Source organism: Myotis myotis, unplaced genomic scaffold (genome assembly GCF_014108235.1).
Source record: "Myotis myotis isolate mMyoMyo1 unplaced genomic scaffold, mMyoMyo1.p scaffold_m19_p_16, whole genome shotgun sequence".
In the NCBI taxonomy this organism is placed as follows: Eukaryota; Metazoa; Chordata; class Mammalia; order Chiroptera; family Vespertilionidae; genus Myotis; species Myotis myotis.
Genome location: NW_023416320.1, coordinates 50,944,628 through 50,969,086, shown reverse-complemented (window position 1 = coordinate 50,969,086; position 24,459 = coordinate 50,944,628). Strand labels below are relative to the sequence as shown.

Sequence of the window (24,459 nt, the reverse complement as noted above, 5' to 3'; positions counted from 1 at the left end):
TGGCACATGCATTTTTCTCTAAAACTTTTGTCCAAAATGGCGACTATTTTGCCAGATGATCAGCAGGGCATCGCTCCTGTGCAGACCTCCTCACAACAACGCGTGGGCAGCGCCGGTGGCATCTCCGTGCCGTCAGGGCTGATGGACTCCTGGGCGCCCGACACCCGCGCCCTCCGGAAGCCTGTGCAGACCGGCGACTACAGGGAAGGGGAGGCGCTGATTCTAAACTGCACCTCGGAAGGGAGGGCTCCACCAGCCACAAGGCCTGCGGTGCTTGCAGGGTCGGGCACAGCGGGTGGCGCTGGAGCTGAGCCAATGGCGAGGTGACCGCAGGGGCGTCCTGTCTGGCTGAGGAAAGAGGGCTGGGCCGACGGCTCCTCAGGCCCCCCGACTCTCAGCACCCTCTCCACTGGTGCTGTGCTCACTGGGACACGGTGCCATGGGGGCACACTTCCCAATGGCAGTGACCGCACAGGCAGCGAGCGCCGGCCCCACGATCGTACCTAAGGGCGTCTCCACCAGGACCGCGTGGAAGAGGTCGGACGGCGTGTCCGCGATGTTGACGGCCTCCATCTCCGAGAAGCGGCCCAGCGGGTGGCACCGCCCCAGCAGGTCCCGCACGGACTTCTTCTGCAGCGCGCCGCTCACCAGCAGAATCACGTTGTCGATCATGTAGCCGCACCTGGAGGAAGGCACGGCCGTCAGGGGAACACGCACCCGGCCACACGCACCCACTGGAGAGGCCAGGCAGTGCTTCCCGGGGAAGGTGCGTGACCCCGAGCTGCCCCGCGGAGGAGCCGGGCCCTGAGACAGGACAGGCACACGGGCTCCGCGCCAGCGGCCTCCTCATCTGGAGGGGCGTCTCCGCACCTGGGGGCACGGGACTCACACACACACACACACACACACACACACACACACACACACACACGGGAAAGCCCTGGGCAGTGGCTTTGGCTAAGGAGGGTCCCACAGTCCCAGAGCAAGAAGTTCCTGTAAACAGGACTGTGGAGGAAAAGGAGCAGAAAACGACCAGCCCCAAATCTCCCGTGTAAAAGATCTGCCCTGGTTATGCTGCTTGCTCAGCCTCAGGTTTCTACATCTCTGTGTTTTACAGTTAGTTCTAGTCAATAGAATCCTTGCTAAACTCACCTGCTGCTCGTAGAAGATGAGGGCTGTCGATCCGGGTGTGGTGTGAAAACCGGAATGCCCACAGACCATGAACCATGTTACCTGTGGCAATGTTCGCTCAAAGTCTGACTTATGCCCATTTCATGACATTTGTCACCACTCTGTTTTGCATCTTGTAGCCCTAGAGTTACCCTTGTGTGGCCCTTGTTTTATAGGCTGTTCCCTTTGAGATTTGTGAACTCTAGGAGGCTTCATGTTATCTTTTGGGGAATGTGTTCATTAAACGTGAAACGCTGCTGGTTAGCTAGTCGTCATCCATGATGCTTGCTTTGGCACATGAAAGGCCTGCCCTTGTGTCACATGGAGGCCTCAGGACGGCTGGGCGTCCCTTAGGGGGGACTGGACAGCAAGCAGCTGGCAACTCCGTGGCCACAGCAGACCATCCCTAGGGCACCGTGACTCCCCCCGCGCCCCGCCCCCTCTCAGGACTGAGCCACAGGGTCCCCTCCACCTGTGAGGCTGGGTCTGCAACACGCAACCGCATTCTCGGCGACAATTCAGTGCCAGGACCAGGACAACGTGCCGTCTGCCAGTCACACTTGTCCATGTGGGAGGTACATACAGGGACAGGGACATACATGCAGAATCAGGAGCCATCTTTCATGGGAAGGACTGGGTGTGTGTGAAATACATTTGGTCCACATTTCTCATTAAGCTTTCCAAGTGTCTCCCGCTAGCAGTGACTTTTTCTCTCTGCACTTTTCATTTCTATTTATGCCAGGGTGAAATGACTCTTTGATATATATTGGTATTAACAACGGTGAACAAGAGGACAAGTTAGCTCATCCACTCACAGATATTCACTACGTATCCGAGGAGGTAAGCACTAATCCCACTGCTTTTGGGCAAGTCCCTTTGCACGTTCATCTCAAATAGAGTCATGCAGAGAGAACGCCTACCATCTGTACTGGTTCTAATATCCGTGAAGACGGGTCTTTGTTCAGTACCTCTCTGTGGCCTCCAAGGGGCCTGAACACGAACGCGATGGTGCTTTTCAATCGGCTACACACCTTCTCTCTCTGGGGACAGTCGGGTGAACTCTGGTGCCCGCTGGGCAAGCAGAAGTGAAGGAGCTGACTGCTCCCTGGCACCTGCCCCCGACCCCTTTCTGGGGGCATCACTGCCTCGTCCTTGCCTTTTCTACCCTTTCCCGTCGAGGAGATGGCTCCAAGGTGGCCCTTTCCTGGCCACGTTTGTGGACATTAGGTGGCTCATAGGGAACACCAACAAGCAGTTCTTCGTGCCCGTCAGAGGGGTAAGCGCGGAGTGCTGACCGTCACCTGCCTGCACCCCATTAGGAACAGAACGGGCAGCTCTCACCTGCCTCACTCAAGACACCAGTGTGACAGGTTTGAGAGAATCGCGTTTCTTATGCTCAGGAAAGAACAAGCAGCCGAGAGGACAGGAGAGAAACAAGAACGGAGAGCATGTGCAGGTATATATCAAAATCAAAAATCGCATATCCGTTGACAGAGCAATTTCACTGCTGGGAATCCATCCCAAAGAAGTGCTGGCTCAAGGAAGCCTGATATATGTACAATGAAGTCTGTTGCAGCATTAAATGAAATAGCAAAGAAATGAAACCACCTAGCTGGGCAAAGGCAGAACGGTTAAATAAGTGATGGCACAGCCCACACGATGGAACACAATATATGCCTTGAATAAGATAGCTCTGTATAATCTATGTAGAAAACTCTTCATAGAGTACATGAAAAAGACAAATTGAATTATGTGATACATATAATATGATCTCCTTGTTCTAAAACAAACAATGAAACCTACTATCTCTATAATAAAAGCCTAAGCAACTATTAAGGCAGAACGACAAGAATGACCAGTCGCAAAAAACAAAATATAAATAAATAAAATATATTAAAAAAAAAAGAGCCCCCTGTGGCTGCCTGAGCTCCTGGACACTTGGCCCAGGGACCTGCCCCTCGGGATTGGTCTGGCCCCATTCTGAGGGATCATCTGACACTGCCAGGGCACCTGTGGTCAAGCCCTTCTGTTAAAAAAAAAAAAAAGAATGACCAGTCGCTATGATGTGCACTGACCACCAGGGGGCAGATGCTCAACACAGGAGCTGCCCCCTGGTTGTTAGTGAGCTCCCACAGGGTGAGCGCTGCTCAGCCAGAAGCAGGGCTCATGGCTGGCGAGCGCAGGGGCGGCAGCGCTAAGGAGCAGCAAGCCTAGCAGTAAGGGCAGCATGCAGGTGGGCTATAAGGAGCAAGGGGTCCTGGACTGTGAGAGGGCACAGGCCGGGCTGAGGGAGCCCCCGCCTCCCGCCCAGGGCACGAATTTTGTGCACCAGGCCTCTAGTCTATATATAGAACCTTGATATGCAAATAGACCTTACAGTGGAACAACCAAACAAACAGTTGCTATGACGTGCGCTGACCACCAGGGGTTGTGTGCGGAACATGGCAGGAGTCAGCAGCAGACATCAGAGCGTGGAACATGCAGGCTTTGGCTGCGGAGGGATGGTGGAGCAGGTGAGCGGGAGTGCCAGACCAAGGCGTGGCGCTGGTTGCTGTCATCGGGGCAAGCCTCTGGTGGTTACTGAAAATTCTTTGTCCCACGTGCTGTAGTCCCACCCTGCTTGCATCCACTGCCGGCACCAGAGCCACCGCTTGTACCTGCTGCTGGTGCCTGGCGCCAGTCTGGATTGCTTGGCGCCATCAGCAGGTGCGAGTGGCAGCTACTGGCCCCGATTGCCCCTGAGGGCCTCTCCACCTCCCCCTGCTCCTGAGGGCGATCAGGGCGGCAGCCGCCACTCACACCCGCTGGCGGCGCCGGCCCCAGTCGCTCTTCACTGTCAGCGGGTGTGGGCCTGCACTATCAGTGCGTGGGAGTAGCTGCAGCGGGAGTGGGGCTGCTGGCAGACAGGGGACCAGGGGCGCGGTGGGAGGGACCGGGTGGGGGTGTGGAGGATGGGCCGAGACCTGCCCTTGTGTTCACCGCAGCCTCGCAGCCCACAGTTCCTTTCAAGGTTCACGAATTTGTGCACTGGTCCCCTAGTGCCGTGGTCGGCAAACTGCGGCTTGCGAGCCACATGCGGCTCTTTGGCCCCTTGAATGTGGCTCTTCCTAAGCCTCAGGAGGACCCTAATTAAGTTAATAACAATGTACCTACCTATATAGTTTAAGTTTAAAAAATTTGGCTCTCAAAAGAAATTTCAATCGTTGTACTGTTGATATTTGGCTCTGCTGACTGATGAGTTTGCCGACCACTGCCCTAGTGTATGTATAATTGTATATATACACATATTTATATTTCTTTGTTTATACGCACATATTTCTATTTTTTACAAAAAAAATTTGGAAAGATCTGCAATAAACTTATGAGTGGTTACCTCTGGTCTCTGGTCTTTGGGAACTGGGTACTGACATACAGTCCTTATCTGTTTCCTTATTTCTAAAATGTCAGTAATATTAGTGCCACCTGGTAGGGTTGTTGTGCTGTTGTGGACATCAAATAAATTTAATAGCCTGACCAGCATGGCTCAACAGTTGAGCATCGAACTATGAACCAGGAGGTCACAGTTGGATTCCTGGTCAGGGCACACGCCCAGGTTTCAGGCTTGATCCCCCATGGGGCATGCAGGAGGCAGCCAATCAATAATTCTCTCTCATACTTGATGTTTCTATCTCTCTCTCCCTCCCTTCCTCTCCGAAATCAATAAAAAAAAATTAAAAAATAAAAATAAATAAATGTAATAACCCTGGCTGGTGTGGCTCTGTGGTTAGAGCATCACTCTCGCACCGCAGGGTCGCAGATTCAATCCCCAGCCCTGCTCAGGTGCATTCAGGGTGCATTCATGATGTGTCTCTCTCACAGCAATGTCTCTCTCTCCCCACTTCTCCCTCCCTTCCTTCTACTCTCTCTAAAAATCAATGAAAAATATATCCTTGGGTGAGGATTAACAAAAAGTAATACATTTAATGATTATGAAAATGTTGGTTTGTAGAAAGCACTACTTAAGTTAAAACAAAACAAAAAACTCATAGACACAGACAACAGCCTGGCGATCACCAGAGGGGAGGGGCCGGGGGCAGTAGAAGAAGATAAAGCAGGATAAATGGCGATGGAAGGAGACCTGGCTGGGGTGGTGAGCACACAGTACAACATACAGATGATATATTATAGAATTGTACACCTGCAAGCCATGTAATTCTACTAAGCCAGTGTCACCCCAATACATTAAAAAAAACCCAACTCTTAAAAAGTACAGGCTCTGCCCTAACCGGTTTGGCTCAGTGGATAGAGCATTGGCCTGCGGACTGAAGGGTCCCAGGTTCCAGTCCGGTCAAGGGCATGTACCTGGGTTGCGGGCACATCCCCAGTAGGGGCTGTGCAGGAGGCGGCTGATCGATGTTTCTCTCTCATCGATGTTTCTAACTCTCTATCCCTCTCCCTTCCTCTCTGTAAAAAATCAATAAAATATATTTAAAAAAAATAAAAAATAAAAAGTACACGTTCAGGGAAGGTCAATGGGGAAAAAAAGAGACACATGTACTTCTATCTATAATACTTTAAACAATGAAATAAAATTTTTTTTTAAAAAGTACACGTTCTTCTTTTTCATTAGAAAGAGAAAGCCCAGCCGCGAGGCTCGGGGGCTGAGTGTTGACCTATGGACCAGGGGGTCTCAGTTCGATTCCCCGTCAGGGCACATGCCTGGGCTGTAGGCTCCATCTCGTGCGGGGTGTGCAGGAGGCAGCTATTCAATGATGCTCTCTTATCATTGATGTTTATCTCTCTGTCCCTCTCCCTTCCTCTCTGAAATCAATAAAAATATATTTAAAAAATAAATGAAAAGGATAAAGCCAATAAGATCAAATGAGGGGCCATCTGGCTCAGCAGCAGAGTCCAGGAGGCTCCAATCTCTCCGGGAACAGTTGAGGGGGAGTGCAGTGCTTTGGAGAAGGGGTTCCTGTGATCAGTCATGCCCCCTGGTGGTCGATGGATGCCTAACCAGAACGGTGAGAAAGCAAAGGAAAGATCTTGTAACCCACTCAGGGACCTGCAGTAGAGATGGCAACCCACACCTTCCCACACCCACGACATTAAACCAACACCCTAACCCTCCCACACAGATGTGGCTGATGTCACGTGGCACCGGCCACCCAACAGCAGCACTCGCTGCGGGACTGGCCTCTGGCGGTTTTTACCCCGAACATGCTGGCCAAGAAATCGCCAGCACACCAGGCCGCATAACGTGAAATTCCGAGGTGTCTGGGAGGGTTTTTCTAGCTCTGTAACGTGCTGCTGATTACAGGAGTGAACGTGAATTCCACAAAAACCCAGTGGCTATACTGCCTACGGATTCCAGACAGGGACACAAAGAGGCATCCAGTCGGGGGCGAGGGAGATTTTCATTTATGCCTTTCTGAGCCCGTCGAGGGCCTGGCCTCGTATTCATAGTGCTGTACAGGGCGTCTACATTGCACGCACGCAACACGGTCCAGCTGCTGCCGACCATGGCTCCCTGCTTGCCACTGAGCCGGCGGGGGGGGCATAGTTTTGAGTGCTGGATATAATTTAGTAACTGGACTAATGAAAGCATGTTTAGTATTGGGTGAAAGAGATAGAAACATAGTGATGAGAGAGAATCTTTGATCAGCTGCCTCCTGCACACCCCCCATTGGAGACTGAGCCTGCAACCCAGGCATGTGCCCTTGACTGGAATCAAACCTGGGACCCTTCAGTTTGCAGGCCAATGATTTATCCACTGAGCCAAACCAGCTGGGGATATATATACATATATATATATTTGTTTTTTTAAAATATATTTTTATTGATTTCAGAGAGGCGGGGAGAGGGAGAGAGAGAAACATCAATGATGAGAGAGAATGGTTGATCAGCTGCTCCTGCACAACCCCTACTGGGGATTGAGCCCTAAACCTGAGCATGTGCCCTGACAGGGAATCCAACTGTGACCTCCTGGTTCATAGGTTGATGCTCAACCCCTGAGCACGCCAGCCGGACTCTGCATTTTTTAGAAGAAGGGCCTTTGCATTGAAAGGCTGTGACCACTGGGGACAGAGAAGGATAAACACAGACACTCCTAACTGCGCTGGGGCTCCTTATCCGTCGCGAGGGGACCGGGAAGGGCAGCTGTGGCCTGAAGAACAATCTGTGGTATTTCAGCGCCACCACAAGTGACCCCAAGATGTCATGGTGTCGCCGCCAGTCCCAGCAGCACACACTCTCCCCATCAGCTCCACTGCGCGTTTGAAACAAGGAAATGGAAGACAAGCCTTATCCGAGGGGCCACCACCACGGTCACACTGTTAACGCTGAAGCCTGGTTTCTCACCGTGGGATGCGGCCCCTGAGCCCCGCAGTTGCTGAGGTCGGGACGCATTCAGACATGAGAGCAACAGGAAAGGTCTAGAACCCGCCCTCCCGCGCGCTGGCAGGGCCCCAGGGCTCCTGCCGCCACTCACGTCATGTAGGTGAAGAAGGTGCTCAGCGGCTCCAGGGAGTGATTCCGGAAATACTCGAACTCTCCGCACAGCTTCCTCCTCATCTCCGTGTCGATTTTGGAAACAGTGAGAGGATTCGTTTGATTAGCCAAGAAGTTGCCGTAATCGGTGGTCTGCAGGTGAACTTTCAGATCTGAAACCCAACGAAACCCAGAGCGGTTAGCGGTGAACACACAGGAACAGCCTTTGCAGTCGTCACTGAATTTATGCGAGCTTCATGCAGACGCACGTTAATTATTATTACCTCACAGCCCACGGCCTGAGGTCTGTGCATGATTTAGACCAGTGGGTTTCTCTAAAGCAACCCACTCCATATCGACATGGGTATTCTGGTACAACACTCATGTTCAGTGACCCAGGAGTCCAGGATTCTTAGTGCGGCCGGAGAACATTGATGACCACCCGGCGAGAGATGGCCAGGAGCTTCCCCGGAGCCGGGAGCCAGTTCACGCGCTGGAAATAGCTGCTCGGCAAACTGCTGAGAAGGACCTAGGGTTCCAGCCCAACGTGGTGGAAAAGAGACGTTCCTCAGTGAACTGGCCAGCGGTGCGGGAGGCGGCACCTCCTTACAGATGAGGACACCGAGCCTGTGGCTACAGGATGCGGTTAGACGGGGCAGAGCTCGAACCTGGGTCTCCTGACCCTAAAATCAACCGTTTCCACAAGCCCAGGCCAGCAGCTTTGATCAAATGTTCTTGGCTGCCAGGTTACTGAATTAAATTCCACTTGCTGTTGCTTCCTCCTCAGCAAGGCGTGTTCCCCAGCCTCCTTCCTTTTGTCAATGCCAGCCCCACCCTCACCAGGAGCCCCAGCTTCCCCCAGATCTGCCCATTATAACGGATTCTTCAACAGTGAAACAGTAGTTACCAGTGACTCAGGGCTTAGTATGCTAAGCATGTATTAGCTCACTTAATGGCGAGCCTAGGAGGCAGGAATGATACGAAGGCTGATGCTCAGAGAGGTTAATAATTGGCTCCAGGTCACAATGATGAACAAATTCTAAGCCAGGCTTATCTGACTCCAGAGCCACTTAAAATCTGTATTTTATTGCCAACCCGTTCAATTAGGTTATCCATTGTTCTGTGCAGCCTGAGTTCTCAGCAGAATTACTTGCTCTCACTGGTCTGAATTTCCGAGTTCCCTGAGGACACTTCTAGCCAGCACCTGTCACGAGGCAACCCCACAGGCCGTTACACTAGCAGCCAAGCACCCATATTTAAGTGTTATTAAGTATCTGAATACCAGAGGCGTCCTTGGCACCACCTAGCACACAATCGGGCTTCTATCGCATCCTGCAGCGCATGGGCCTTCACTCAGCGTTGATGAAACAGCTGCTGTGCGCTGACCACACGGACTCCTTGTCCCCAGGAAACGCAGTCTGATGGGGGACGAGGCACCACAAACAGAGGGTCCAACTGTGAGCTAAGTCCAGCGATTGACACCAGGACCCTGAGTGATGGGGACACAGAGGGCCAGGTCCACAGGGACAGGAGCCTAGGAATGTGCCCTGGAGGCTGCCATGCCCGGGGCGCCTCCATGCCCGCAGGAGCGAGAGGAAGGCCGCCGTGAGTCAGTGCAGGGGCCGGCTGGGCCACCGTAGCCCCTGTCGCCAGAGCTTCAGGGGCGAGGGGGAGCGAGAGAAAGGAGCCAGGGAACAAGCAGGGGGGTTCCAAGCGGGGCTGGGCAGGGCACCTCTATCCTGAGGACACAGGAAGCCATGGTGGGCACGGCTGGTGGGGGTGGCGAGAGGGAGGCAGCAGTGACTCTTAAATGTGCAATTCCGTTCAGCAGCCAGGGCCCCTCAGGATCTGGAGGAGGTTATGCGTCAGGAATGCTGTTTGTCCGGCTGCAGAATTTACTTGCTCAATTACCTATTTAATTAGCTTAATTTAAAAATACACTTCTTTTGGCCATGTCTCATTTGTCTTTTCTTTCAGATCTTCCTATCATTTGACAGTTTGCATGCTCAGTGTGTTGGCCAGCAGAAGGGACACAGGGCATTTCTGTAGAAACCGTGACATTTGCTCATGTGACATGTGTGGATGAAAGAGGCCATATGCTAACCTGACTAGTTCAGGGAAGGCCTGCATGGCGGTTGTGCAAGCTCAAAGAGCTAAAATAACCACAAAAGGTGGTTTGAAAATTAAATATTTAACTACAAACAGGTTATGCTGGGTAGTCATGTCCTAGGCCAGTATTTTCCCCGACAAAGATCAACTTAGATCTTTACTGAGCCCATTTTTGCCTCTATGATAACATATCTGCAAGATGTCTGGGTAACTTGCAACTTCCTTCCCCCTACCCCCCACCCCTCAGGGCACAATAAATGGCACCAGGACATTCCCTCATTGTTATTGTTATCAAGGTAATTGTCAACTGTGAATTATGTTAAACTGTCCTTTAGCCATTTGTGTAAAAGAAGCACTTGCCCATCATTGCACTTTTTATCCCATCCCAGAGGTCTCCCCACTTTGCTTTCTCCCACCTCCTTAATCTATCACCAGTGGGTTTCATGGAACCCACCTGTGTCCTTTCCTTTGACTGCAGTGAATAAACCCCAGACGTACCCGCCATTCTCCCGAGCACGATCTCAATTCGTTGAGGTTCTGCTTCCCGGCATATGTGGACAGTTTGGCTCAAATACACTCACAAAATTCTTTACAGGTCTGAGTGCTCTTTGCATTAACACATGTTTCTTTTAAGCAAAACAACTCGCAAGCCTTCGGGCCGCCAGGGAGACCCTGAACCTAAATGCCTCACGGAGCTCGATGGGCGCCGCGATGGCCCAGCACACGCACTCCGACTCTAAGAGCATCTTAGAACTCGATGCCTGCCCCGGCCACGATGGGCCAACAAACAGCACTGCTTTACGCAGGTTTATATTCCCACATGGGTGCGTTCAGTCATTTCCCAGGTGCTCATCGGGTAGGGACGTGATGAATCAGACTCTGTGGAGAAACAATTTGGAATAAACAGGCTCCCTTTTTAAAAAGGTTTACTACGCATTTTAACTTTAGACGGGACGACGTGCGAAATTACAGGAAGAGGAAATGAGCACAGTTGTGCTTTCTTCCGCGCGCATGTCCCAGTTCCCGATTTTGTCAGCTCTCTTACTTTTACCTTCCAGGGTTTACAGTGTTTACATTCTATTTCACAACCACGGTTCTTGTGCCTAAGTGGACTCGGTGTTTGCATTAGCGTCCTCTGACAATAGCTCCTCCCATTCTGAGGCCTGGGTTGGCTCCACCTCATGGTGAAGAAATTCTTTTAGGAAGGAGCATGAGTTCTTGAGACTAGACCAGGGGTGGGCAAACTTTTTGACTCGATGGCCACAATGGGTTCTTAAACTGGACCGGAGGGCCGGAACAAAAGCATGGATGGAGTGTTTGTGTGAACTAATATAAATTCAAAGTAAACATCATTACATAAAAGGGTACGGTCTTTTTTTTTTTTTTTAGTTTTATTCATTTCAAACGGGCCGGATCCGGCCCGCGGGCCATAGTTTGCCCACGGCTGGACTAGACTATCTCCTTATTTTCCTGACACTGTAACTACGACTTGGCCACGCCCGGGGCAGAAGGGGGACACTTTCTCCCCTCGGGACTCTGTGACACCCTTCCGACACCTATAGCACATGCACAGGGTGGGGCAGCTTTATTCTGTCTCCTGAAATGACTGACTTTTGCTCAAATGTCTAAAGAATTCCTTTAGTCTTGAATCATAGTAACTTGATCCGGATATGTCTCAGGTCAATGTCTATTGTTCTTTCTCAGATTTTCCTGTAATTCAGTTTCCTATTTTGCTGTGTGGCTTCTTCTCTTTCAGGGAACTTTTTTTTTTTTTGAATAAACAGGCTTCTTAACTGCAGGCGTGAAAGTCTCTGCCAGTGAATCTGGGTGACGTCCCCTGGCGCCCCCAGAGGAGCTGTGCAGCAAGTGGAGGGTTTTTTCTTTTTTATACAAATGAGAACATGAAAAATGTCCAAACTGTGGGATCACTTTCAATTAGATCAGATTATTACGTCCCAAACAGCAATAGAAACAAGGCCTCTATTAGGCTCTCCTAACAAATACCAGAGCATGAGACACAGAGGAGTGTGTGCGTGTGTGCATGTGTGTGCAGGCGTGTGCAGGGGATTACAGGTGTGCAGGCATGTGCAGAGGTGTGCAGGTGTGCACACATGTGTGCAGGCGTGTGCAGGGGCATGCAGGTTAAGGGTCACAGTGGAAAATGGGTCTCCGGGCTCAGTCCCTGGGTCAGTGAATTCCCCTATCACTAGTGAGACAGGACAAGGGCCAGGGCTGCGTGGTCATCTATTAATTTACTGGGCAGATCAGTTTTAGAAAATGGAGTTTGTTATCTGTGTTCTGGCAGCTTCCTGTTTGGGCCTCACTAAGCGCGCAGACCCGCTCGCCAGGTGGGCGAGGCCAAGGCAGCCCCTCCAGGGGCACCTGTGCAGGGTGCCCTCTGCTCAGGCCCTGCGGCCCCCCACCCTCTGCAGTGTCTTCCTCTACAAATGGGTATAGAACCCACGCTGTGGGGTTGTGGTGAGGGTTACACCAGACGGCGGTGAGGGGCCAGTGTGCAGAAGCCACCGTAATATTAATTCCTTTTTCTTCTCACTGTAGCCTCTACACCCAAATTAATTTGATTCAGTTGTCTATGAACTGTGGTTTTTACTCTCTAAACCAGATTTTTTTCCAACCAAAATATTGGAATTGACCATCATGTCTTACAATTACTCTGATTTTAATATTTATATCAATGTCTGTAAAACCCGACTTCTTCCCCGTGTTCGCTCATTTACCGCTGCTTACAGCGATGCAGCATCGTCCTCTTTGGGGTCTTATCACCCACCCCGCATCGCCTGCATTTCCGTGATGGCCTCTGAGTCTCACCCTCCTCCTGTGGCTCAGAACCCGGGTGGCTGCCTGTCACTGTGGCCACCTCCTAATGGACTCTTCGCAGACAGGACGGTTTTAACAGACGTTGTCTCTTAACCCTAACATAACCCCATCTCGTGGGGAACGGAGGCCAGAGAAGTAGCCCGCTCCTGGTGTCAAGCAGCAAGTATCTGACTCTCATTCAGCACCTCAAAGCCCGGAGACCAGACCTTCAAGGCCCTTCCACCTTTCCAGCCCAAATTCCAGCCTTATCTCCAGGCAGTCCAGTCTCGGAGCCAGCTGACTCCAGCCCACCCACATGCTTTAGTTTTCCTTATCAGTAATTCACTAACCTTCCCGTGGGCCCAGAATGGCTCCCCAGCTCAACTCCCCTCCCCCACCCCTGTCTCATTGGCATTTTCCAACCGACTGTCCCCCAAAATTTGGAATCACATCTCAAACACCACTAACCATAACCATGAAATGGGAAGAATTATTTCAGGAATTCAAGAGCCTAGCAGAGACTAATTCTTGTTGTAGATGCACTGCAGTTCAGGGTCCTCAGGGAGCCCCAGGAATTCTTACGATTTAATTTACAAAACATCCTCAGAAATCTGTGATCGCCCTGGAAACCGGACGTAGGCCAGGGAGACCGCATTTCAGGGATATTATTTTCTTCTCTAGCTTAAAGGCCCTTTTAGGGCATGGACTATAACTTCAAAAAAAAAATTTTTTTTATTTATCTAGAGAGAGAGAGAGAGAGAGAGAGAGAGAGAGACTTGTTGTTCCACTTGTTTGTGCATTCATTGGTTGATTCTTCTATGTGCCCTGACCAGGGATAGAACCCACAACCTTGGCCTATCTGAGGATGCTCTAACCCACCGAACAACCCAACCAGGGCAGGAACATACCTTTCTACCTGCACTTCCTTGGCTGCAGGGAGAAGGCGCTTCCTAGGGTTGCAGAACTAACTGCCACATGAAGGCTCCGCTGAAAAGGAATGAAGGTCGTGCCCCTTCGCGGGACGTCACTGTTGTGAGATTTAACCCGCTCCTCACCGTCCCTCCCAAACAGTTCGGACCGCGTGTCCCGTGACGGCTGGTTGAGTCCTCTCACCTCACCCGTTTATTTTAGAAAAAACTATTATTACTGAATTCCGGAGCCCTGAAGCGCTCCTTGTACCGCCTTGTCTTTTCGAAGGGGAAAGGATGCTTACAAGTCTTCTGCATAATCTAACAGTCGGAGGAAAACAGAGCGCTGCCACGAGAAGCCGGAGGCGCTCCTGCACAGCTGGGTCAGGGCCAGCCGCCTGGCAGGCCGTGCACTGCGGTCCGGCCTCTGACCTCCGGGGAGCCACGCTGCGGAGCCAGCAGAGGCCGCGGCCTCTGGGTAGACAAGGGGTCATCTACCCTTCGCTGTTGCTGTTTGGTTCAAGTCTCTTGTAAAGAACGCAGCTCCAAGCAGACCCGGCCCAGCTCCCTCTCCTGGCCCTGGAGCGGCTGAGTCAGAGGCCCCCGGCGGCTCAGCTCCGTCACTCAGGGGCAGCCTGGAGCAGATGGGTGCTGTGGCCACACGCACACAGTTCTGCACAAACACGAGCCAGGGCTTTGCAGGGCTTGTCTGGACTTTTCTCGCTTCCGAACCCACCGGAACCCTTATGTGCTCCTTGCAAGTGGTTTAAAAACAATATGCTGGTTAAGGGAAAAATGGCGGCGGTATAAACGGACGTGTCCTGTGCCTTGTCCTGGAGCAGATAAGGGTGAGCAGCTGAAACGGGTAACATGCAGCCCGAATAGGCAGAGGATTTTCAGCTGAGAGACTGCCTGCAGCTAGGAAAGACCGAGAACCCCCAGGAAAAAAAAGGACGGTTGGAGACTGCGGCTGAAGCCTCTCGTGGTGCGCCAGCTAAGCAGCGGAGACTGCGCCATCTTGGGTGGTTGTTGCCGGCATCCAGAGACCAGCTACTAACCTGGGAACAAGGGATCTCAAGCAGCGTCACTGCCTGAACTCGGACGAGCACTGCTTCTTCTCACGGAAAGGTTGGACATCCCCTAAAGGTGTGGTTTGAAGTTCGGGTTGGAGGGAGGACCAAGCTCGCGCGCGCGCACGGGGCGGAATCTGCGCCCCACAGAGTCTGCAGCCGTTGGGACCAGCGTGACCCACGAGTGGGGAAGGGGCCCCACAGGGCTGCTGGCAGAAGGGAACACGAAAAATGAGCCCATAGCTGGACTGGATGTAAGGGAGCAGCCTTGGACTTTGCCAATCTGCTGGCTGCTTGGTGCCAGGGGTGAGTGAGCGCGCGGAGACTGCGCGCGGAGACTGTGCGCAGACCTGGAAGGTGGAGGCTTGCGAATTCGCACAACTATCAGGCTCTTGTTACAGTTCCCCTTAGATCCGTGCATTTGATTATTAAACCCAGTGCATGGGATTCCCCAGTTGGGGTCATTCACAGAGCCTGTAGGGGAAAGTTCTTTTTGGGGAGCCTGGGAAACAGCGGGCAGTGGCAAGGAACCAGCTCTGGGCAGTGGTCTTTCCTGAATCAGTTCCCAATACCATAGAGGGAAAAAAAAAAACAAAAAACCCTACTGATAGAGAGGACTTATAGCCTCAGAGGTCAATCCAGACACACTGCCACCCAGAGGCAGAGCCACGAACTGTCTCTTCTGCGATCACAAATAAAGGCAGTCTGGTAAACAAATACAAGCTGCCTTGAAATCAGGTCTGTGGTTTACTGCACGGAGGGACAGTGTATCGCAGGGAAGTTCAACACTCCCCTGAATGCGGGGCAGGACTGAGGCGTGCCAAAAAGAAGAGTGGAAGATCTGAAGCACCTTCACTTCCGAATATTTTTATATATATATATATATATTTTTTTTTAATTCTTTTTTCACCATTTCATTAAGAACCTATTTTATTTTTTTTTATTTTTTATTTTTTATTTTTTTCATCACTTGATTTTACCTTTTTAATTACTACATTTTTTTAACCAGTATTATTGCTATCCTTTTACCATTTTTTCAAGTGTCATTTTATTTTTTATTATTTTTTTAATTTTTCTTTATTTTATTTTGGGATTAGTGTTATACACACTATTTTCATCATTCATTTAGCATCATTTCTCTCTAGCTCACATTTACCCTTAAGCCAAAACTCTCTTCCTCACTTTTCCACTTTTGTTGTCCTGTTTCTCGTACCCTATTCCTGCTTTGGATTTTACCTATTCCTTCTTTCTAACCACTGTCTAAATTTCACCCTACTTATATATCTAATTTCCAATCCCTCGCTCTCCCCATACAAATAGCCTCTTCCCCACCTCTATTTCATTCTCTTACTTTTTTTTTTTTTTTTGTATTTTTGTTTTTTTTCTTCTCTCCCTTTTCCCAATCTCATTTCGGCACTCCTTTTTGTTTTTTATTTTTCTCTTTAATCTTTTTCTCTTTTTTCTCCTATATCCCCTAATTCTCTTCGCTCAGGGGGTCACCTTTATTTGGGGTTATTAATATCGTGAATGCATTTAGTTTGTTGCCTTGTACGTTGTGCCTTGTTGTGTTGTATTTTGTGCCTTTGAATCAGCGCAGCAGAGAGAGAACTACATAACCAAACACCTTGAGAAGAGAAATCATGGTGAAACAAAGAACCAACCCAAATATGAGAGAAAAACAGGCATCATCAGAAAAGGAAGTAAACGAAATGGAGGCAATGGAGGCAAGCAACCTGTCAGAGAAAGAATTCAGAGTAATGGTCATAAGGTGGATGAAAAAAATGGAAGACCAATTCAACAATATGTGTAGGAACCAAGAGGAAATGAAGAAGAACCAAGAGGAAATGAAGAGAAACCAAGAAGAAATGAAAAACGACATCACTGCCATAAAGAACTCAATAGAAAGCATCAACAGTAGACTAGAAGAAGCAGAAGACCGCATCAGCGAGCTAGAAGACAAGGTAGAAAAAAATACCCAAACAGAACAGCTTCTAGAAAAAAAAATTAAAAAGCAGGAGGAGAGCCTAAGAGAACTCTGGGACAATGCTAAACGAAACAACATCCGAATAATAGGGGTGCCAGAAGGAGAGGAAACTGAGCAAGGAATAGAAAACCTGTTTGAAAAAATAGTAACAGAAAATTTCCCTGATATAGGGAGGAAAAAACTCACACAAATCCAAGAAGCTCACAGAGTCCCAAACAGAATGAACCCGAAAAGACCGACACCAAGGCACATAATAATTAAATTGGCAAACACCAACGACAAAGCAAGAATCTTAAAAGCAGCCAGAGAGAGACAGAAAGTTACCTACAAAGGATCCCCCATCAGACTAGCAACCGATTTCTCAACAGAAACACATCAGGCAAGAAGGGAATGGAATGAAATATACAAAGTCATGCAAAGGAAGGGTCTGAATCCAAGAATACTATACCCAGCGAGGCTATCAATCAAAATTGAGGGTCAAATCAGGAGCTTCACAGACAAAAACGGTCTACGGGAGTTTATTACAACCAAACCAGCAATGCAAGAAATGCTACAGGGTCTGCTGTAAATAGAAAAAACAGGAAACAAAGAAGGAACGCAGCGGTAAAGAACAAAAATGGCGACTAACAAGTTTCTATCAATAATAACTTTAAATGTAAATGGATTAAATTCCCCAGTCAAAAGGCATAGGGTAAATGAGTGGATAAGAAAACATGACCCATATATTTGCTGTCTACAGGAAACCCACCTCACAAACAAAGACGCACACAGACTGATGGTGAAGGGATGGAAAAAGGTTTTTCAGGCCAATGGAAGTGAAAAAAAAGCCGGGGTAGCAATACTTATATCTGACAAATTAGATCTCAAAGTGAAGTACATAAAAAGAGATCAAGAAGGCCACTTCATAATACTAAAGGGAGCAGTCCAACAAGAAGAAATAACTCTGGTAAATATATATGCACCCAATATAGGAGCACCCAAATACGTAAGAAATCTTCTGGAGAAGATCAAGGGAGAGATTGACAGCAATACAATCATAGTAGGGGATCTTAACACCCCATTATCTCCACTGGACAAATCCTCTAAACAGAAACTCAGCAAAGAAACATCAATCCTAAATGACTCACTAGATCAGATGGAATTAATTGACATCTTCAGAACATTTCACCCCAAAGTCACAGAATATACATTCTCCTCGGGTTCACATTTGTCATCTTCAAAGGTAGACCATATATTGGGTCACAGACAAAGTCTCTTCAAATTCAAGAAAATTGAAATCATATCAAGTATCTTCTCAGATCACAAAGGCATAAAACTGGAAATCAACTACAACAAAAACAATCCAAAAAAATCAAACACATGGAGACTAAATAGCATGCTATTAAACAACGACTGGGTCACCAGCGAGATCAAAGAAGAAATAAAAAACATCATGGCAACAAATGACAATGAAAACACAACAATCCAAAACCTATGGGACACAGCAAAAGCAGTCTTGAGAGGGAAGTTCATAGCTCTACAAGCCTACTGCAAGAAACAAGAAACAATGAGAATAAATGACCTAACTCTACAACTCGAAGAATTAGAAAGAGAGCAACAAAAAAAGCCCACTGTAAGCAGAAGGAAGGAAATAACAAAGATCAGAGCGGAGATAAACGACATAGAGACCAAAAAAACAATACAAAAGATCAACAAAACCAAGAGCTGGTTCTTTGAAAGGATAAACAAGATTGATACACCTCTAGCCAGGCTCACCAAGAAACAAAGAGAGAGGACCCAAATAAACAAAATCAGAAATGAAAGAGGAGAAATAACAACAGACCCCATAGAAATACAAAGGATTGTTAGAAAATACTATGAACAACTCTACTCCAACACACTAGACAACCTGGAGGAAATGGACATATTCCTAGATAAATACAACCTTCCAAAACTTAACCAGGAAGAATCTAAAAATCTCAATAGGCCAATAACTATGGAGGAAATCGAAGCAGTAATCAAAAAGCTTCCAGCAAACAAAAGCCCGGGGCCAGATGGCTTCACAGGGGAGTTTTACCAAACATTCAAGGAAGACCTAAAACCTATCCTCCTCAGACTATGTCAAAAGATCCAAGAGGAAGGAGCACTTCCCAGCTCATTCTATGAAGCCAACATCACCCTAATCCCAAAACCAGATAAAGACAATACAATGAAAGAGAATTACAGGCCAATATCCCTCATGAACATAGATGCCAAAATCCTCAACAAAATCCTAGCAAATCGGATCCAGCAGTACATCAAAAAGATCATACACCATGACCAAGTAGGATTTATCCCAGGGATGCAAGGATGGTACAATATCCGCAAATCAATAAATGTGATACATCACATAAACAAATTGAGAGAGAAAAACCACATAGTCATATCAATTGATGCGGAAAAAGCATTTGACAAAATCCAACACCCTTTCTTGATAAAAACTCTCAACAAGATAGGAATTGAGGGATCATACCTCAACACAATAAAAGCCATATATGACAAACCCACAGCCAACATCATAATCAATGGGCAAAAACTAAAACCATTCCCCCTAAAAACAGGAACAAGACAGGGATGCCCCCTCTCACCACTCCTGTTCAACATAGTACTGGAAGTACTAGCCATTGCGATCAGACAAGAAGAAGAAATAAAAGGCATCCAGATTGGAAAAGAAGAAGTAAAACTGTCCTTATTTGCAGATGACATGATACTGTACATACAGAACCCTAAAGACTCCATCAAAAAATTATTAGACTTAATAAATGAATTCGGCAATGTAGCAGGATACAAAATTAATGCTAAGAAATCCATGGCATTTCTTTACACCAATAGTGAACTTACAGAAAGTGAAACTACAGAAGCAATCCCATTTACCATTGCACCAAAAAAATTAAAATACCTAGGAATAAACTTAACTAAGGAGGTAAAAGACTTATATGCTGAAAACTACAGGACACTGAAAAAAGAGATAGAGGAAGACATAAACAGATGGAAGAATATACCATGTTCATGGATTGGTAGAATCAACATCATCAAAATGTCCATACTACCCAAAGCAATTTATAGATTCAATGCAATCCCCATTAAATTACCAACAGCATATTTCACAGATCTAGAACGAACGTTCCAAAAATTCATCTGGAATAAAAAAAGACCCCGAATAGCTGCAACAATCCTCAGAAAGAACAAAGTAGGTGGGATCTCAATACCAGATATCAAACTGTATTACAAAGCCACTGTTCTTAAAACAGCTTGGTACTGGCACAAGAACAGACATATAGATCAATGGAATAGAATAGAGACCCCAGAAATCAACCCAAACCACTATGCCCAATTAATATTCGACAAAGGAGGCAAGAGCATACAATGGAGTCAAGACAGTCTCTTCAATAAATGGTGTTGGGAAAATTGGACAGATACATGCAAAAGGATGAAACTAGATCACCAACTCACACCATACACAAAAATAAACTCAAAATGGATAAAAGACTTAAACGTAAGACGGGAAACCATAAAAATACTAGAGGAATCCACAGGCAGCGAAATCGCAAACATATGCCGAAGAAATTTCTTCTCTGATAATGCTCCTAGGGCAATGGAAACTAAAGAGAAAATAAACAAATGGGACTACATCAAAATAAAAAGCTTTTGCACAGCAAAGGAAACCATCAACAAAACAACAAGAAGACCCACTACATGGGAGAACATATTTGCCAATGATACCACCGATAAGGGTTTAATTTCCAACATTTACAGGGATCTCATGAAACTTAACAAAAGGAAGATAAACAATCCAATAAAAAAATGGGCAACGGACCTAGATAGACACTTTTCGAAAGAGGACATACAGAAGGCCGAAAGACATATGAAAACCTGCTCAAAGTCACTAATTATACGAGAGATGCAAATCAAAACGACAATGCGTTATCATCTCACACCTGTCAGAATGGCTATCATCAACAAATCAACAAACAACAAGTGTTGGAGAGGCTGTGGAGAAAAAGGAACCCTTCTGCACTGCTGGTGGGAATGCAGACTGGTGCAGCCACTGTGGAGAACAGTATGGAGCTACCTCAGAAGACTAAAAATGGAACTCCCATTTGACCCAGTGATCCCACTACTAGGAATATATCCCAAGAAACCAGAAACGCCAATCAGAGAGGATATATGCACCCCTATGTTCATAGCAGCACAATTCACCATAGCTAAGATTTGGAAACAGCCTAAGTGCCCATCAGCAGATGAGTGGATTAGAAAACTGTGGTACATATACACAATGGAATACTATGCTGCGGTAAAAAAAAAGGAACTCTTGCCTTTTGCAACAGCATGGATGGAACTGGAGAGCATTATGCTAAGTGAAATAAGCCAGTCAGAGAAAGATAAATACCACATGAACTCACTCATTTGTGGATTATAGAGAACAACATAGACTGATGAAAAGGGACAGACTCAAAGACTGAGAAACAGCAATCAGGCTATCAATCCCCAGAAGGAAAGTAGGGGAGGGCGGGGGTAAGGGGAAGAGATCAACCGAAGGACTTGTATACATGTATATAAGCCATACCAATGGACATGGACAACAGGAGGATGGGAGCATGAGTGTGTGTGGGGGGGGGGGAGGTTGGGGGTTAATGGGGGGGATGAGGACACATTTGTAATACCTTAACTAATAATAAAAAAACAAAAAACAAACAAAAAAAAAAACAATATGCTGAGGCCTGGCCAGTGTGGCTCAGTGGTTGAGTGTGGACCTATGAACCAGGAGGTCAAGGTTTGATTCCCAGCCCGGGTTGTGGGTTCCATCCCCAATAGGGGGTGTGCAGGAGGCAGCCAATTGATGTTTCTCTCATCATTGATGTTTCTCTCTCCCTCCCCCTCTCCCTCCCCCTCCCCTCCCCTCCCCCTCCCCTCCCCCTCTCCCTCTCTCTCTCCCTTCCTCTGAAATCAATAAAAAACGATATGCTTATATCAGGACACTTCTTTTTTAAAGATTAGAGGACTTATTTTTGCCAAGTTAGCTTTTCTTTTCTAGAAAGTGTCTGCTTCAGCACACAGTGATGCTGTTACCCCCAATCTTGTTTATCCACCATTTCATGGTGCATATCCTATACAAAAGCAAACAAATCCCAAAGTCCTTAACTTCTGTCCAATAGGGCGGCTGCAGGCGGCTGGGGTTCTCTCAGATGCAACAGGTGCGCTGCCATTCACGTTACTTACAACCAATAGCCTGTGACATAACCAGGGGGGCACCGTTTCTATGTAAAACGGAGCTGTGAACAAACGAGACCTGGGCATGGACCCTAACCCAGCTCAGAGGCAGACATTCCAGTGAACTACGGACACAGACCTCCTGTCCTCCATCCGGACGGCAGGAGGGTTAGGTTAGCCCAGGACGTGAGACCCTTGTGTTTAGACTGATCTCAGCACTCATGACCCACAGTTTCATGATCACATTGATATTCTGCGAAGAGCCGATTGGCACGGATTCAAACATAGTTGTGCAAAAATGGTCGGAAATATATTATTAGGAGGAAAGAAAGGGAGACACATGAGATGCAAAGACAAGAAGCCACGGAGGACGTAGAGGCCCTCACGTGGGACTCTAGGGATGACTTCGGGCCCTTCACCCGACACCAGGTGGACGTTCTGCGTGTGCACCGTGTGCATTGCACTGAGAAGGTTCATGCTTCAGGTCTCCCGTCTGCAATCTTCCCTTCTTCCCCAGCTGAGGCCGAGGGCGGTTCCTCTTGGCATTCTTTAGAGAGCTGCCTACGCCTGGTTGTGTATCCTGAAGACATTTCTGTATCTGCGTTTAAATTTGCATTTCTTAACCCATTTGAAAGTTTGACTGAAAACTAAATAGAATTTATTCAAATGACTTCTTTCAGAAGCTCTCATTCTTCCATGTCCATTAATTTTTTTCTACCTCAATTTATGCAGATTTTCGATACATGAGACCCCCCAGTCCCCCCACTCCTCATATAACATGCTGAGGTGACTAGGAGCTGGGGTCGTGTTTATTATTTGTAGCCAACAGCATTAGCTGGCATCTGGAAGCTGTTCCTGCTGTTCCCATCACCATGAAAGGAAATGTGCATCTCTCCTGGGTGGCTGGGCCCCACCGGCTCCGACTGGTCAGGCCATCCACAAGTGACCGACCTCAGGTCCCCCTCCCCCCGGCCGTCCCCTCCCCCAGCCGCCTGCAAAGTCACCTTCACCTTCTCCCGCTTTGCTTTTGCAGTCTGGATCCTTGCAGCTTTCTTGCTTTTTCTAGAATAATCTGGAAGCTTTAAAGCACCTTCTTATGGACACACCCAGTACTGATTTTATAAGTGTGTTTCGAAATGAGTGAGTAGCTGTTTTTAAGAATAATAATACTGCACCATGTGATGTCTTCGATAAGGTTTTGAAAATATTGTAGCTTAGAGATAATCTCCGGACAGGGGGCCTGGGCCGTGTCAAAGGGCAGAGAGTTTCAGTTTTACAAGAGGAGCAGGTCATGGGATCTACAGAGCAGCCCGGAGCCTGTCCTTAACACCCCCAGCAATAACAGTCATAATAGTGATGATGAAGATGAAGCGGAAGCGTGTGGAGTGAGGGGCAGGTTTGTGGCAGAGGTGGTGGTGGTTTCACAGGTGGACACTAATCTCTAAACTCACCGCGTTGTCTACAATACACATGCACAGCTTTTCATGTTGACCAGACCTCAACCCACTGGTTTCAAAACACAGATAATGTCCCTTTGCAGCGTGTTTCCCATTCTGACAACATTCTCCCACGTACAGCTCATCGATTTCTCCAAACAGCTGGACTGAGCCGCGTGACCATCGCACATTATGAACGAGAGCCCAGGTCTCCAGGGCACCTGCAGGCCGACCGCGCCCGCGGGCTCACCTCAGGCCGCTGTGCTGTTTGTAAGCAGCAGAGACAAACCCAGAAAACCCTCCTGTCAGCGAAGCTGGGGAACTGGGAGAGCTTGCCGTTCTCTGGACCGAGGCTCGGAGCTTTTTTTCTTTTCCATAGATCCCTGGGCAATTTGGGGATGCCTTTATCCAAATAATATCTACAGATATGCAGAGTGGAAACAGGTGGGACTTCGAAGGAAACCAAATACACTACAGCACAGTTACCAAGATATGTACGGTATTGTGCTCCTGCTGGACAGTGGAGACCAGGGCTGAAGGGAGGGCAGTTCCCCGAGGTTTTGAAACAGGGAAAAAGTGGTGTTTCAAACTCCGGCAGAACTGCCAGCATCTGAAAATACTGACTTTCTACTGGTGACAAAGCCCCTACGTTCGTAATGGAAGGAAGTGCACACTTCACACAGAGAATCCTGAACACGGAGATTAACTGTCTCCTGGTCCAAGCTCAGGACCCCTGAGGTCCCGGCCCTGGAGGCGGACCCGCTCTGGGCTCCGGCTGGGACCCACCCTCCCCTGCTCCCCCCGCGGCAGCCCTCCCGCAGCCCTTCCCGCCACTGCTGGGGTCAGCTCACCCTCCAGGGTCTCGCACTGGACCAGGTTGAGGTAGTCCTGCTGGGTCAGGAGGCCGGCCTTGCAGCCTCGCACCAGCCCCTCCAGGTAGCCGTGGTCCACATTGAAGCACAGCTCGGCGCTTCCCAGCATGGCGACGGCTGGGGGTCCCAGGTGGGGTCAGTGGGTCTGGCGGGAGCGGAGTCCTGGGCCCTGGAGCCTTGCAGTCTGGAAACGCACTGGCTGCACAGGAGTCACTGTCAGCTGACAGTCGGGTCTTTGTGACTAGTTTCCTCCGGGGTCAGTGGCTTTGAGCAGAGGGCTCAGTGGTGTTGGTGGCAACAGTGAATAAGCTGGATGACCCATCAGCCCAGGAGCCCCACTGGGGGGTGGGGGGGAGGGGGCGGGGTGGGCTGCGGTGCCCAGAGCCCTGCCTGCCC

The 24,459-nt window shown here is 48.5% G+C and overlaps 1 protein-coding gene across 1 annotated transcript in view; it reads right to left on the bottom strand.

The window, feature by feature from the left end:
* Positions 1 to 24,349, bottom strand: part of ATP6V0D2 (ATPase H+ transporting V0 subunit d2) — a 39,121-nt gene extending 14,772 nt beyond the window's left edge. The window contains exons 1-3 of the mRNA XM_036337463.1: positions 24,043 to 24,349; positions 7,640 to 7,811; positions 504 to 682 (exon numbers count right to left, since the gene is read on the bottom strand). Coding sequence (XP_036193356.1) covers positions 504 to 682; positions 7,640 to 7,811; positions 24,043 to 24,172 — 481 coding nt within the window. The 5' untranslated portion in view covers positions 24,173 to 24,349. The remainder of the gene's footprint in view (positions 1 to 503; positions 683 to 7,639; positions 7,812 to 24,042) is intronic.
* Between the last annotated feature and the right edge of the window lie 110 nt (positions 24,350 to 24,459).